This window comes from Leucoraja erinacea, chromosome 2 (genome assembly GCF_028641065.1).
Source record: "Leucoraja erinacea ecotype New England chromosome 2, Leri_hhj_1, whole genome shotgun sequence".
Classification (NCBI taxonomy): domain Eukaryota; kingdom Metazoa; phylum Chordata; class Chondrichthyes; order Rajiformes; family Rajidae; genus Leucoraja; species Leucoraja erinaceus.
The window spans coordinates 81,029,945-81,042,246 of NC_073378.1; the positions used below are offsets into that span (position 1 = coordinate 81,029,945).

Consider the following 12,302-nt stretch of genomic DNA (forward strand, 5'->3'; position numbering starts at 1 on the left):
AACTCAGTATCCTGTACCTGCCTTCTCTCCATACCCTCTGATCCCCTTAACCACAAGGGCCACATCTAACTCCCTCTTAAATATAGCCAATGAACTGGCCTCAACTACCCTCTGTGGCAGAGAGTTCCAGAGATTCACCACACTCTGTGTGAAAAAAGTTGTTCTCATCTCGGTTTTAAAGGATTTCCCCCTTATCCTTAAGCTGTGACCCCTTGTCCTGGACTTCCCCAACATCGGGAACAATCTTCCTGCATCTAGCCTGTCCAACCCCTTAAGAATTGTGTAAGTTTCTATAAGATCCCCTCTCAATCTCCTAAATTCTAGGGAGTATAAACCAAGTCTATCCAGTCTTTCTTCATAAGACAGTCCTGACATCTCAGGAATCAGTCTGGTGAACCTTCTCTGCACTCCCTCTATGGCAATAATGTCCTTCCTCAGATTTGGAGACCAAAACTGTACGCAATACTCCAGGTGTGGTCTCACCAAGACCTTGTACAACTGCGGTAGAACCTCCCTGCTCCTATACTCAAATCCTTTTGCTATGAAAGCTAACATACCATTCGCTTTCTTCACTGCCTGCTGCACCTGCATGCCTACTTTCAATGACTGGTGTACCATGACACCCAGGTCTCGCTGCATCTCCCCTTTTCCTAATCGGCCACCATTTAGATAATAGTCTGCTTTCCTGTTTTTGCCACCAAAATGGATAACCTCACATTTATCCACATTATATTGCATCTGCCAAACATTTGCCCACTCACCCAGCCTATCCAAGTCACCTTGCAGTCTCCTAGCATCCTCCTCACAGCTAACACTGCCCCCCAGCTTAGTGTCATCCGCAAACTTGGAGATATTGCCTTCAATTCCCTCATCCAGATCATTAATATATATTGTAAATAGCTGGGGTCCCAGCACTGATCCTTGCGGTACCCCACTAGTCACTGCCTGCCATTGTGAAAAGGACCCGTTTACTCCTACTCTTTGCTTCCTGTTTGCCAGCCAGTTCTCTATCCACATCAATACTGAACCCCAATGCCGTGTGCTTTAAGTTTGTATACTAATCTCTTATGTGGGACCTTGTCGAAAGCCTTCTGGAAGTCCAGATACACCACATCCACTGGTTCTCCCCTATCCACGCTACTAGTTACATCCTCAAAAAATTCTATAAGATTCGTCAGACATGATTTACCTTTCGTAAATCCATGCTGACTTTGTCCAATGATTTCACCACTTTCCAAATGTGCTGCTATCCCATCTTTAATAACTGACTCTAGCAGTTTCCCCACTACCGATGTTAGACTACCTGGTCTGTAATTCCCCGTTTTCTCTCTCATGTTCACCCAGTGATGCTGCCTGACCCACTCAGTACCCCAGCACTTGGTGTATTTTTCAGCTGTGACTGATAATGTGCAAAGAAATTGACTGCACACTATCAATCACAGCAACTTCATTCCCGAGTCATATACTGTGGAGTGATAGAGAAATACAACACGGAAAAAGGGCTTTCTGTCTACCGAGTCCATGACAATACCATCATTGAACTTAAAGATGGTGCCGTACTTGGCCACACAGCCATGGGTATGTAAGGAGTAGAGCAAGGGACTGAGTGCCTCATATTAAGGGTCAGAATGGAGGATATGTTAGGACAAATTCTAACCAACAGTGGTCTGCTAGTCCAGAAGCCAGTTACAAATGGAGGCTCCAAGGTCAAGACATTTAGGGATGAGCTTATTTGGTATTATGGTGTTGAAGGATGAGCTGGGGTTTTTTTTAGGAACAGCAATTTGGCATTGTTTTTATTGTCAAGGTGATCAAAAGTTAAACTTAGTACAAGAGAGATGACATCCTCTGTAGACCTAATTTTTCTGTACAAAAGTTGCAGGAGATCTAAATTATCTGGAAGACTGGAGCAAATGTAGGCCATTACCAATCTTTTTAAAAACTTCAGACAAATTATGGTTGATGTTAAACCTTTTGCTGAGAAAACTCACTTTTCTTGGAGCAGATGTGGACTGCAGGCTGTTGAAGTGAAATGGCGATGATGTTTGGCACAACGCATCAGGGACTCCTTCCCGGTAACGCACTTTCCAAGAGTTTACACCCATGAAAGCAGATCTGACTTCTGCCAGATGTATGGGACAGAGGTAGCGGGGGATAGAGTAAGGTTCTGTGATGGAATTTGTTTGTCAGTTCAAAACTCCCATCTGCTGCAGACCATAAACCCAATCAATTCTGCCATACATGGATTTATGAAAGGTAAATCATGTCTGACGAATCTTATAGAATTTTTCGAGGATGTAACTAGTAGAGTGGATAAGGGAGAACCAGTGGATGTGTTATATCTGGACTTTCAGAAGGCTTTCGACAAGGTCCCATATAAGAGATTAGTATGCAAACTTAAAACACACGGTATTGGGGGTTCAGTATTGATGTGGATAGAGAACTGGCTGGCAGACAGGAAGCAAAGAGTAGGAGTAAACGGGTCCTTTTCACAATGGCAGGCAGTGACTAGTGGGTACCGCAAGGCTCAGTGCTGGGACCCAAGCTATTTACAATATATATTAATGATCTGGATGAGGGAATTGAATGCAGCATCTCCAAGTTTGCGGATGACACGAAACTGTGGAGCAGTGTTAGCTGTGAGGAAGATGCTAGGAGGCTGCAAGGTGACTTGGATAGGTTGAGTGAGTGGGAAATTGCATGGCAGATGCAGTATAATGTGGATAAATGAGGTTATCCACTTTGGTGGCAAAAACAGGAGAGTAAATTATTATCTGAATGGTGGCCGATTAGGAAAAGGGGAGATGCAACGAAATCTGGGTGTCATGGTACACCCGTCATTGAAAGTAGGCATGCAGGTGCAGCAGGCAGTGAAGAAAGCGAATGGTATGTTAGCATTCATAGCAAAAGGATTTGAGTATAAGAGCAGGGAGGTTCTACTGCAGTTGTACAGGGTCTTGGTGAGACCACACCTGGAGTATTGCGTACAGTTTTGGTCTCCTAATCTGAGGAAAGACATTCTTGCCAGGGAGTACAGAGAAGGTTCACCAGACTGATTCCTGGGATGGCAGGACTTTCATATGAAGAAAGACTGGATAGACTTGGCTTGTACACGCTAGAATTTAGAAGATTGAGGGGGGATCTTATAGAAACTTACAAAATTCTTAAGGGGTTGGACAGGCTAGATGCAGGAAGATTCTTCCCGATGTTGGGGAAGCCCAGAACAAGGGGACACAGTTTAAGGATAAGAGGGAAGTCTTTTAGGACCGAGATGAGAAAATCATTTTTTACACAGAGAGTGATGAATCTGTGGAATTCACTACCACAGAAGGTAGTTGAGGCCAGTTCATTGGCTATATTTAAGAGGGAGTTAGATGTGGCCCTTGTGGCTAAAGGGATCAAGGGGGTATGGAGTGAAGGCAGGGATGGGATATTGAGTTGGATGATCAGCCATGATCATATTGAATTGCGGTGCAGGCTCGAAGGGCCGAATGGCCTACTTCTGCACCTATTTTCTATGTTTCTATACCTTAGTCTACAATAACCTACTCGTAAATCTGTGATAGGATTTTACATTCACTAATGTACATTAAGCACCAAGCCGTAGACAACATTTCAAATACTGCTGCCTTCTTTCCTTCATGCACCCAGTTTTCAACATTACATTCTTCTTACAATGCACACAGTTTATCACAACTCTGTTCAAACACACTGGGTGACCACAACTAAAAAATATCAGTACATCTACATTCCAGTGTTAAAACGCATTTGTACTCCCTGGCTTTTGACCATGCCTGAGGCTTTGCTTCTGTTTGTGGTGTTTTTGATGTTTCTTTATTTTACATGTCTTTTCCTACTATTTCTTTTGATTGTTATTTTTGGTGTGTATTAACTTTTTTGTCAATGATTAGTGATGTACAGCACTTTGTTGCAGCTATGTTTGTTTTTAAAGTGCTCTATAAATAAAATTATTATTATTATTATTATTATCTTTTCAAGCTAACCCAAGTTTCAAGCACTCATTCATTTTGCTCAAATATTTCCCCTTTGTATAGGCAGGCACTTACAAGCCTAAACAAGGGCTAATGTGAACTGGTAGTGAATGGCAGCTTCTCTTAATTATTTGTACACTTAATGAAATGTAATATTAAATTCTAAATGGTAATTTTAATTTAACTTGGCAAGCTTGTAATGCACTGGCAACTATAGGTTTCTACTCTCACCAATTTCTTCCCTTTACACTCTAACCATTTTGATGTGAACAAAAATACATACTGTTGTTTCCTAGTTATTGTCCAAGCCTAAGTTCAGCGGAGTGGAAAAAATTAAAACCATTGGGAGCACCTATATGGCTGCAACAGGGTTGAGTGCAGCGACAGTTCAGGAGTACAGCCAAGTAAGTCTTTTATTCCCTTTCTTTAAAATGAATTCCTACTGACAAGTTGTTTTTTTGCGTCAATCAATGTTTTAAAAATACTGCGAGATATACATAAATGTTTTAATTAAAACTTGTGCAGAGTATTTTGATTGCGCATTGTATTGTTTGGAAGCATGGCATTTTAATAGAGGGTTTAACTGTAACTTAAACATATTAAGATCAGAGAGATCACATTTCCTGGATTATATTTCCTCACATTTACAGGGCTGTCAACATTGGGTGAGAGGTGAGAGTGAGAAATAGTGAGGGAGTGGAGGGTGTGGGAGGGGGGTGGAATCTGGTGCATACTTTTAGCTTACACTTGATGCAACATTTATGCTTCAAATTGGATTAGGTGTGAATAAGGTTAGGCTAAATTACATTCCTAATTACATTCCACAGTAGAGCCAGGCTCTGATCAACAGGTGCAGCACATGAATGACAGTATATTCATGTATGGAAATCAGATTATAATTCATGCTGTTATGCAAATATAGAGAAACAAAAACAGAAACAAGGCAAGAGGAGTCAGACTTCCATCACTGTTCTGCACAAATAAACCAATTACCCTTACCCTTTGACTATATAAACAAGATGAAAATAATGCCACATATTCAACCGTATATGGTTCAATGAAATTAAGATATATATATGTAAAACATATATATGGAAAGGGCCCTTCGGCCCGCCAAGTCGACACCGACCGCAATCTATCATACACCAGTTGTACCCTACATGCCAGGGACAATTTACAGAAGCCAATTAACCTACAAACGTGCACTTCTTTCAGATGTGTGGAGAAACTGGTATTTCCATGTTGTCATAAGGAGAATGTACAAATACTGTACAGACAGCACCCGTAGTCAGGATCCAATCTGGGTCTGTGGTGCTGCAAGGCAGCAACTCTACCGATGCGCCACCGTGCCACCCCATTCATTTTTATTTCTGTAATATTTATTATGGTGACACCTCAATAAATTCTGATTACTGCCTTTAGTTAGATAACACACGTCTCCAGTCATTGTGTTTTATTGCTGGTTTTCAACCTCTTCAGTCTGAAGGTCTCGACCCGAAACATCACCTATTATTTATCTCCAGAAATGCTGCCTGTCCTGCTGAGTTATTCCAACTTTTAGTATCTCTCCTCAGTTTAAACCACCATCTGCAGTTCCTTCTTACACTCTTTATTAAGCGAAACAGGTCCTATTCTCATAATATTATTCACCTCAACTAAGTCTTCTTCACCTCCGTTGCTGCAGAGAATGCAATTCCAGTTATCAAATCTTTCTTCAAAGTGAAACAAAAATTCCAGCCCTGCCAATATGTTCATAAATCACCTCTGGATCCTCTCCAGAGCAATTGCACCCTTGGCGGAGACTTGGCGATGTCCGGGGAGCATTTCCCTCTCTCCCTCCACTATTATGGTAAATAGTAGGGAATTGAAGAATGCAGGTGAACAGAGGGATCTGGGAATCAAAGATCTTAGAGCAGAGCAAGATGGGTTACTCTCAAGCAAACGTGTAGTACGCTCATGGGCGGATTCATGGGTGATTATAGGACCCATTTTAGCGACCAGTCCCCGCCATCTTGTTCCGCCATCTTGCTTCCGGACAAAGATCGGATCTTTGTTTCCACAGCGGGGAGAGGGAGTGGGCGGCCTGGGGCAGCGGGGAGAGGGGGTGCGCGGCCCGGGGCAGCGGGGAGAGGGAGTGAGCGGCCCGGGGCAGCGGGGAGAGGGGGTGCGGGCCAGGGGAGAGGGGGTGCGCGGCCCGGGGCAGCGGGGAGAGGGAGTGAGCGGCCCGGGGCAGAGGGGGTGAGCGGCCCGGGGCAGAATTATGAATCTAATCCTATATCACACAATAAAATTTCCCCCGCAATGTCAATTACCCCGCGAGTCGGGTCGGTTCCGGTTACTACAAAATCAACTCAAACACTGTTTGTGAGCCATTTAAAAAGAAATGATTTAAAAAACATTAAAAAAGACAATTACCAGAGTCAAATTTTATTCTTGACAAGAAGTATGAACTGACAGAATTATGAATCTAACCCTATATCACACACACAAACTGTTGCCCCGCAACATTGATTACACTGCGAGTCGGGTCGGGTCAGGTAGGCTCCGGTTACTAAAATGGGCGGGGAAAAATGCCCAGGATCCCCCCCGTAGCGTACTACACGTCAGCCCATTGTATTTCGCAGGAGTGGCCTATTTTGCTCTGCTCTAAGATCTTTGCTGGGAATAACTGCACAGTTCCCTGAAAGTGGAATCTCATGTAGATAGGGTGGTAAAGAAAGCTTTTGGTGTGCTGGCCTTTATAAATCAGAGCATTGAGTATAGAAGTTGGGATGTAATGTTAAAATTGTACAAGGCATTGGTGAGGCCAATTCTGGAGTATGGTGTACAATTTTGGTCACCTAATTATAGGAAGGATGTCAACAAAATAGAGAGAGTACAGAGGAGATTTACTAGAATGTTGCCTGGGTTTCAGCAACTAAGTTACAGAGAAAGGATGAACAAGTTAGGGCTTTATTCTTTGGAGCGCAGAAGGTTAAGGGGGGACTTGATAGAGGTGTTTAAAATGATGAGAGGGATAGACAGAGTTGATGTGGATAAGCTTTTCCCACTGAGAGTAGGGAAGATTCAAACAAAGGGACATGACTTGAGAATTAAGGGACAGAAGTTTAGGGGTAACATGAGGGGGAACTTCTTTACTTAGAGAGTGGTGGCTGTGTGGAATGAGCTTCCAGTGAAGGTGGTGGAGGCAGGTTCGTTTTTATCATTTAAAAATAAATTGGATAGTTTTATGGACGGGAAAGGAATGGAGGGTTATGGTCTGAGCGCAGGTAGATGGGATTAGGGGAGAATACGTGTTTGGCACGGACTAGAAGGGTCGAGATGGCCTGTTTCCGTGCTGTAATTGTTATATGGTTATATGGTTCCTGTTCCATTTACAGCATGGACCAAGAGCATTGCAGCAAGAGTAGACCATTTGATCAATCAAATTAGTTCTGCTGACTATGTTTCGTTTTTAATTTATCCAAATACTAGTGATTGGAAGTCTATTTTTGCCTTGTGTGTAATTCTAACCTTTTAAATACTTTGGTCAGATTACACCTCAATCTTCTGCGCTCAAGCCAAAGCTGAGATGGCCAAATTTGCTGAACCATTCCTGATAAGTTCATAAGATATGTTCATTCGTCAATTTGGCCATTCAATCAAGGCTGATCTATCTTTCCCTCTCAACCCCATTCTCCTGCCCTCTCTCCATAACCCCTTACACCCGTACTAATCAAGAATCTGTCAATCTCTGCCTTAAAAACATCCAATGACGCCCTCCACAGCTGTCTGTGGCAATAAATTCGACAGATTCACCACCCTGTGTCAAAAGAAATTCCTCCTCATCTCCCTTTTAAAAATCCGTTCTTTTATGCCCCTCTGGTCCTAAACTCTCCCAGCAGTGGAAACAACCTCTCCACATCCACTCTATCCAGGCTTTTCACTATTTGGTCAGTCGCAATAATGTCCCCCTCATCCTTCTAAACTCCAGCTATTACAGGACTAGTGCTGTCAAATGCACATCATATGTTAACCCACTCATCCCCAGGATCATTCTCGTAAACGTCGGGATCCTCTCTAACACCAGTACATCCTTCCTCAGATATGGGGCCCAAAACTGCTCATATTACTCAAAATGCAGTCTGACCACTGCCATAAAAGTCCTTAACATTACATCCCTGTTTTTATCTAGTCCTCGTGAAATAAATGCTAACATTGCACTTGCCTTTGTTACTACCAATTCAACTTGCAAATTAACCTTTTGGGAAGCCTGCAACAGCACTCCCAAGTCCCTCTGTACCTGATTTCTGAATCCTCCTCCTCTATTTAGAAAATAGTCTACACCTTTATTTCTACTACCAAAATGCATAACTCCACACTTTGTTGCATTGTATTCCATCACATGCTCCTGCATGCCTCCTTTGTTTTGCCAACAGCACCTATTTACACTTTCTGCTTGCTGCTGCTCCACACTGGGCTGAGCTTGACAGGTCAGCACTCTTCTCCGAAGCTCTTCTCTCCGATGCCTCTCGAGACAACGCCTCAAGTTGTACTTTTCCTCAACGGCCGCTCCACAATACTTTGCCTTTTATTATTTGCTACTCTGCCTCTAGCTGAGCCAATCGTATGCATACTTCAATCTAATGTCCCTCCTCCTTAACCTGTAACACTGAACTGGCAGAAATACTCTTCCACTTCTTCCTGCTGATATTTTTAAGGTTGATTTTTGTTTTCTGCAAGATGGCTGCTCTCCCACCGTCTTCACACTTTGAAGGGCTTTATCTCTAATAATTCAGACAATAGACAATAGGTGCAGGAGTAGGCCATTCGGCCCTTTGAGCCAGCACCGCCATTCAATGAGATCATGGCTGATTATCCACAATCAGTACCCCGTTGCTGCCTTCTCCCCATATCTCCTGATTCTGCTATTTTTAAGAGCCCTATCTAGCTCTCGCTTGAAAGCGTCCAGAGAACCTGCCTCCACCACCCTCTGAGGCAGAGAATTCCACAGACTCACAACTCTCTGTGAGAAGAAATGTTTCCTCGTCTCCGTTCTAAATGGCTACTCCTTATTCTTAAACTGTGGCCCCTGGTTCTGGACTCCCCCAACATCGGGAATATGTTTCCTGCCTCTAGCATGTCCAAGCCCTTAACAATCTTATATGTTTCAATGAGATCCCCTCTTATCCTTCTAAACTCCAGAGTGTGCAAGCCCAGCTGCTCCATTCTCTCAGCATATGACAGTCTCGCCATCCCGGAAATTAACCTTGTAAACCTACGCTGCACTCCCTCAGTAGCAAGAATGTCCTTCCTCAAATTAGGGGACCAAAACTGCACACAATACTCCAGGTGTGGTCTCACTAGGGCTCTGTACAACTGCAGAAGGAATTTAACTGCAATTTAACCACTGTCAGTCTGGTGAATCTATGCTGCACATCCTTCCCAAGACCATCCTATCATTCTGAGATCCAGCGCTGAGAGTAGAATGCATTTCTCGAGAGTGGAGTTGGGAAGTGGGCAAGGAGCTTGTTTAACAAGATCTTTGTGGAGCTAAAGCATAATATCCTCCACTCACTGAATATTAAGTTCAACATAATGGTTTATGTTTTCCTTCTTGTTTTATACATGCATTCATAAATTTCTATGTCCCTTCACATTTCCTTTTTTTTTCACTTTTTTAAACATTACCTCATTTTTCCTTCTTGTGCTCGGGGCGAATAAATTCTTCTGTGTCCACATTGACTCCTTTTTTTTCCCCCCACTCACTTCTAGTTCCAACATTCTTTTGCAATGTTCTATAGTGGTTACTATCCTTCCTGACCATGACTCATACATACAGATTAGAATCTAAAAGAATATTGAATCGCTAATAAACATTATTGCAGGAAGTTTAAAAAAAAACATGATTGTAAAATAAAACTGTCACATTTTCAAATGTTTGTATGAACCCCAAGGCAGAATCCCAATTACATTTAACCCCAACATGTTTCAAATAATGAAAACTGGAGGGACAATTGGAAAACAAGGCAGGGTGTTTTTGGTGATGTTGATGGAGAGCCAAATATTGGATGTGGTGAAGTAGAGAAAATCTCTGCCCTTTTCAAGATTTGTGTTGCAAGATCTCTTATGATCACTTTGCAAAACAAATATAACTGTGATTAATGTATCATGGAAAATAGGATGTAAGCGCTCAGATCGCTAGACAGGGGTGTGGATGCACAAACCTTTTCCTCTGAAGCTAGCGAGAATATGAAAAGAGGGTCTATTGAGTCCATATGCTTGTTACTATTTTTATTTCGATTACGTTGCAACAGTTATCGTAAACCTGAAAAGGTTGACTTGGAAAGCACTTTAAAATCTCTGAACTTTTTTCCGACATAGTTAGGATAACCTGCTGCTATTATAAATTCCCAGAACAGTTTGAAAGAGACGTGTTTATTGTGTTCTGCATGATCGTTAAATGTACTACCATGGTTACACTGGTAGTGGTGTCCCCGTGTCCATTATAAAAAATGAGTGACAGTGCAATAGCACTGGGGTAGCATCCAAATTTTTTATAGTGATCTTTGTTAGAATCTATGCAATGAAGATTAATTTGATAATTGCAGCAGCAATTTCAAGTGTTAATTACAAGTATGCCTTTGGGATGTGATTGATACAATATTGTACTATACAATATTTATTCATTGTCACTTGAACCTCAATGAGGCTCAAATGAAACTCTACAGCCATACAAAAAGAAACAATTTCTACAAGACACAAACAATTCAATTCACACAGACATCCATCACAGTGAATCTCCTCACTGTGATGGAAGGCAAAGTCTTTCCTCTCTCCTATGTTCCATTTTTCTATCCTAACTTAGTTGTGTATGCTCGTTGTCTGTGCGTGATGTGTGTGTGTTAGTTGTCTGTGCGTTATGTGTGTGTGTGGGAGGGAGGGGGGAGAGAAGGGAGGGACGGAGGGAGAGAAGGGAGGAAGGACAGAAGGGAGGGAGGGAGGGAAGTAGAGAAAGGAGGGAGGGAAGGAGAGAAAGAGGGAGGGAAGGAGAGAAAGAAAAGTAAAGTAAAGTAAAGTAAGTTTATTTATATAGCACATTTTTAGTCAATTTGCATTGACCCCAAAGTGCTTTACATAAATTAAATAATAAGTTCCATTACAAACCATAGAAGTAGGTTAAAAAATAAAAATGAATAAAATGGACACACCACATTTTAGAGTTCAACACAAACGTCCCCCCACAGCAGAATCAAAGCTTTCCGCTGTGGGGAAAGGCACCAGAAAGTTAAATAGACCCGAGACACAACATAATTTACATAAACATCCATCACATTGCTGTGATGGAAGACCAAAAAACTTATCTCTCCACTGCACGGTAAGACAGTAGAAGGGATGGAGCGTACTAGTTTGTTTACTAATCTCTTATGTGGGACCTTGTCTTAAGCCTTCTGAAAGACCAGATATAACACATCCACTGGTTCTCCCTTATCCACTCTACTAGTTACATCCTCGACAAATTCTATAAGATTAGTCAGACATGATTTACCTTTCATAAATCCATGCTGACTTTGTCCAATGATTTCACCACTTTCCAAATGTGCTGCTATCCCATCTTTAATAACTGACTCGAGCATTTTCACCACTACCGATGTTAGACTAACTGGTCTGTAATTTCCTGTTTTCTCTCCCTTTTTAAAAAGTGGGGTTACATTAGCTACCCTCCAATACTCAGGAACTACTCCAGAATCTAAAGAGTTTTGAAAAATTATCACTAATTCATCCACTATTTCTGGGGCTACTTCCTTAAGTACTCTGGGATGCAACCTGTCTGGCCCTGGGGATTTATCGGCCTTTAATCCATTCAATTTACCTAACACCATTTCCCGACTAACCTGGATTTTACTCAGTTCCTCCATCTCATTTGACCCCCGGTCCCCTGCTATTTCCAGCAGATTATTTATGTCTTCCTTAGTGAAGACAGAACAAAAGTAGTTATTCAATTGGTCTGCCATGTCCTTGTTCCCCATGATCAATTCACCTGTTTCTGACTGCAAGGGACCTACATTCCAAGTCCCGTAGGCGGCGGCGTTCGGGCCCTCCGCGTCGAGGCGATCAGCTCCTGCATCAGAGGGATGTCAGCTCCCCCGCGCCAGGCGATCGAACCTCGCGTCAGGGCTGGTCGAACCTTCCGCGACGTTGGAGCTCCCGACTCGGCCTCACCCGAGACTGTGAGTCCCTGGTGTTGATTCCGTGGTGGTCGCGGTGGAAGCGATCCCAGGCAAGGGATCAGCTCCGATGTTAAGTCCGCACCCCGCGGTGGGGCTCGCG

The 12,302-nt window shown here is 42.7% G+C and overlaps 1 protein-coding gene across 1 annotated transcript in view; it reads left to right on the forward strand.

The window, feature by feature from the left end:
- Positions 1-12,302, forward strand: part of LOC129711549 (adenylate cyclase type 2-like) — a 262,852-nt gene that overhangs the window by 238,219 nt on the left and 12,331 nt on the right. Inside the window, 1 exon segment of the mRNA XM_055659237.1 lies at positions 4,289-4,396. Within this exon segment, the coding sequence (XP_055515212.1) occupies positions 4,289-4,396 (108 nt within the window).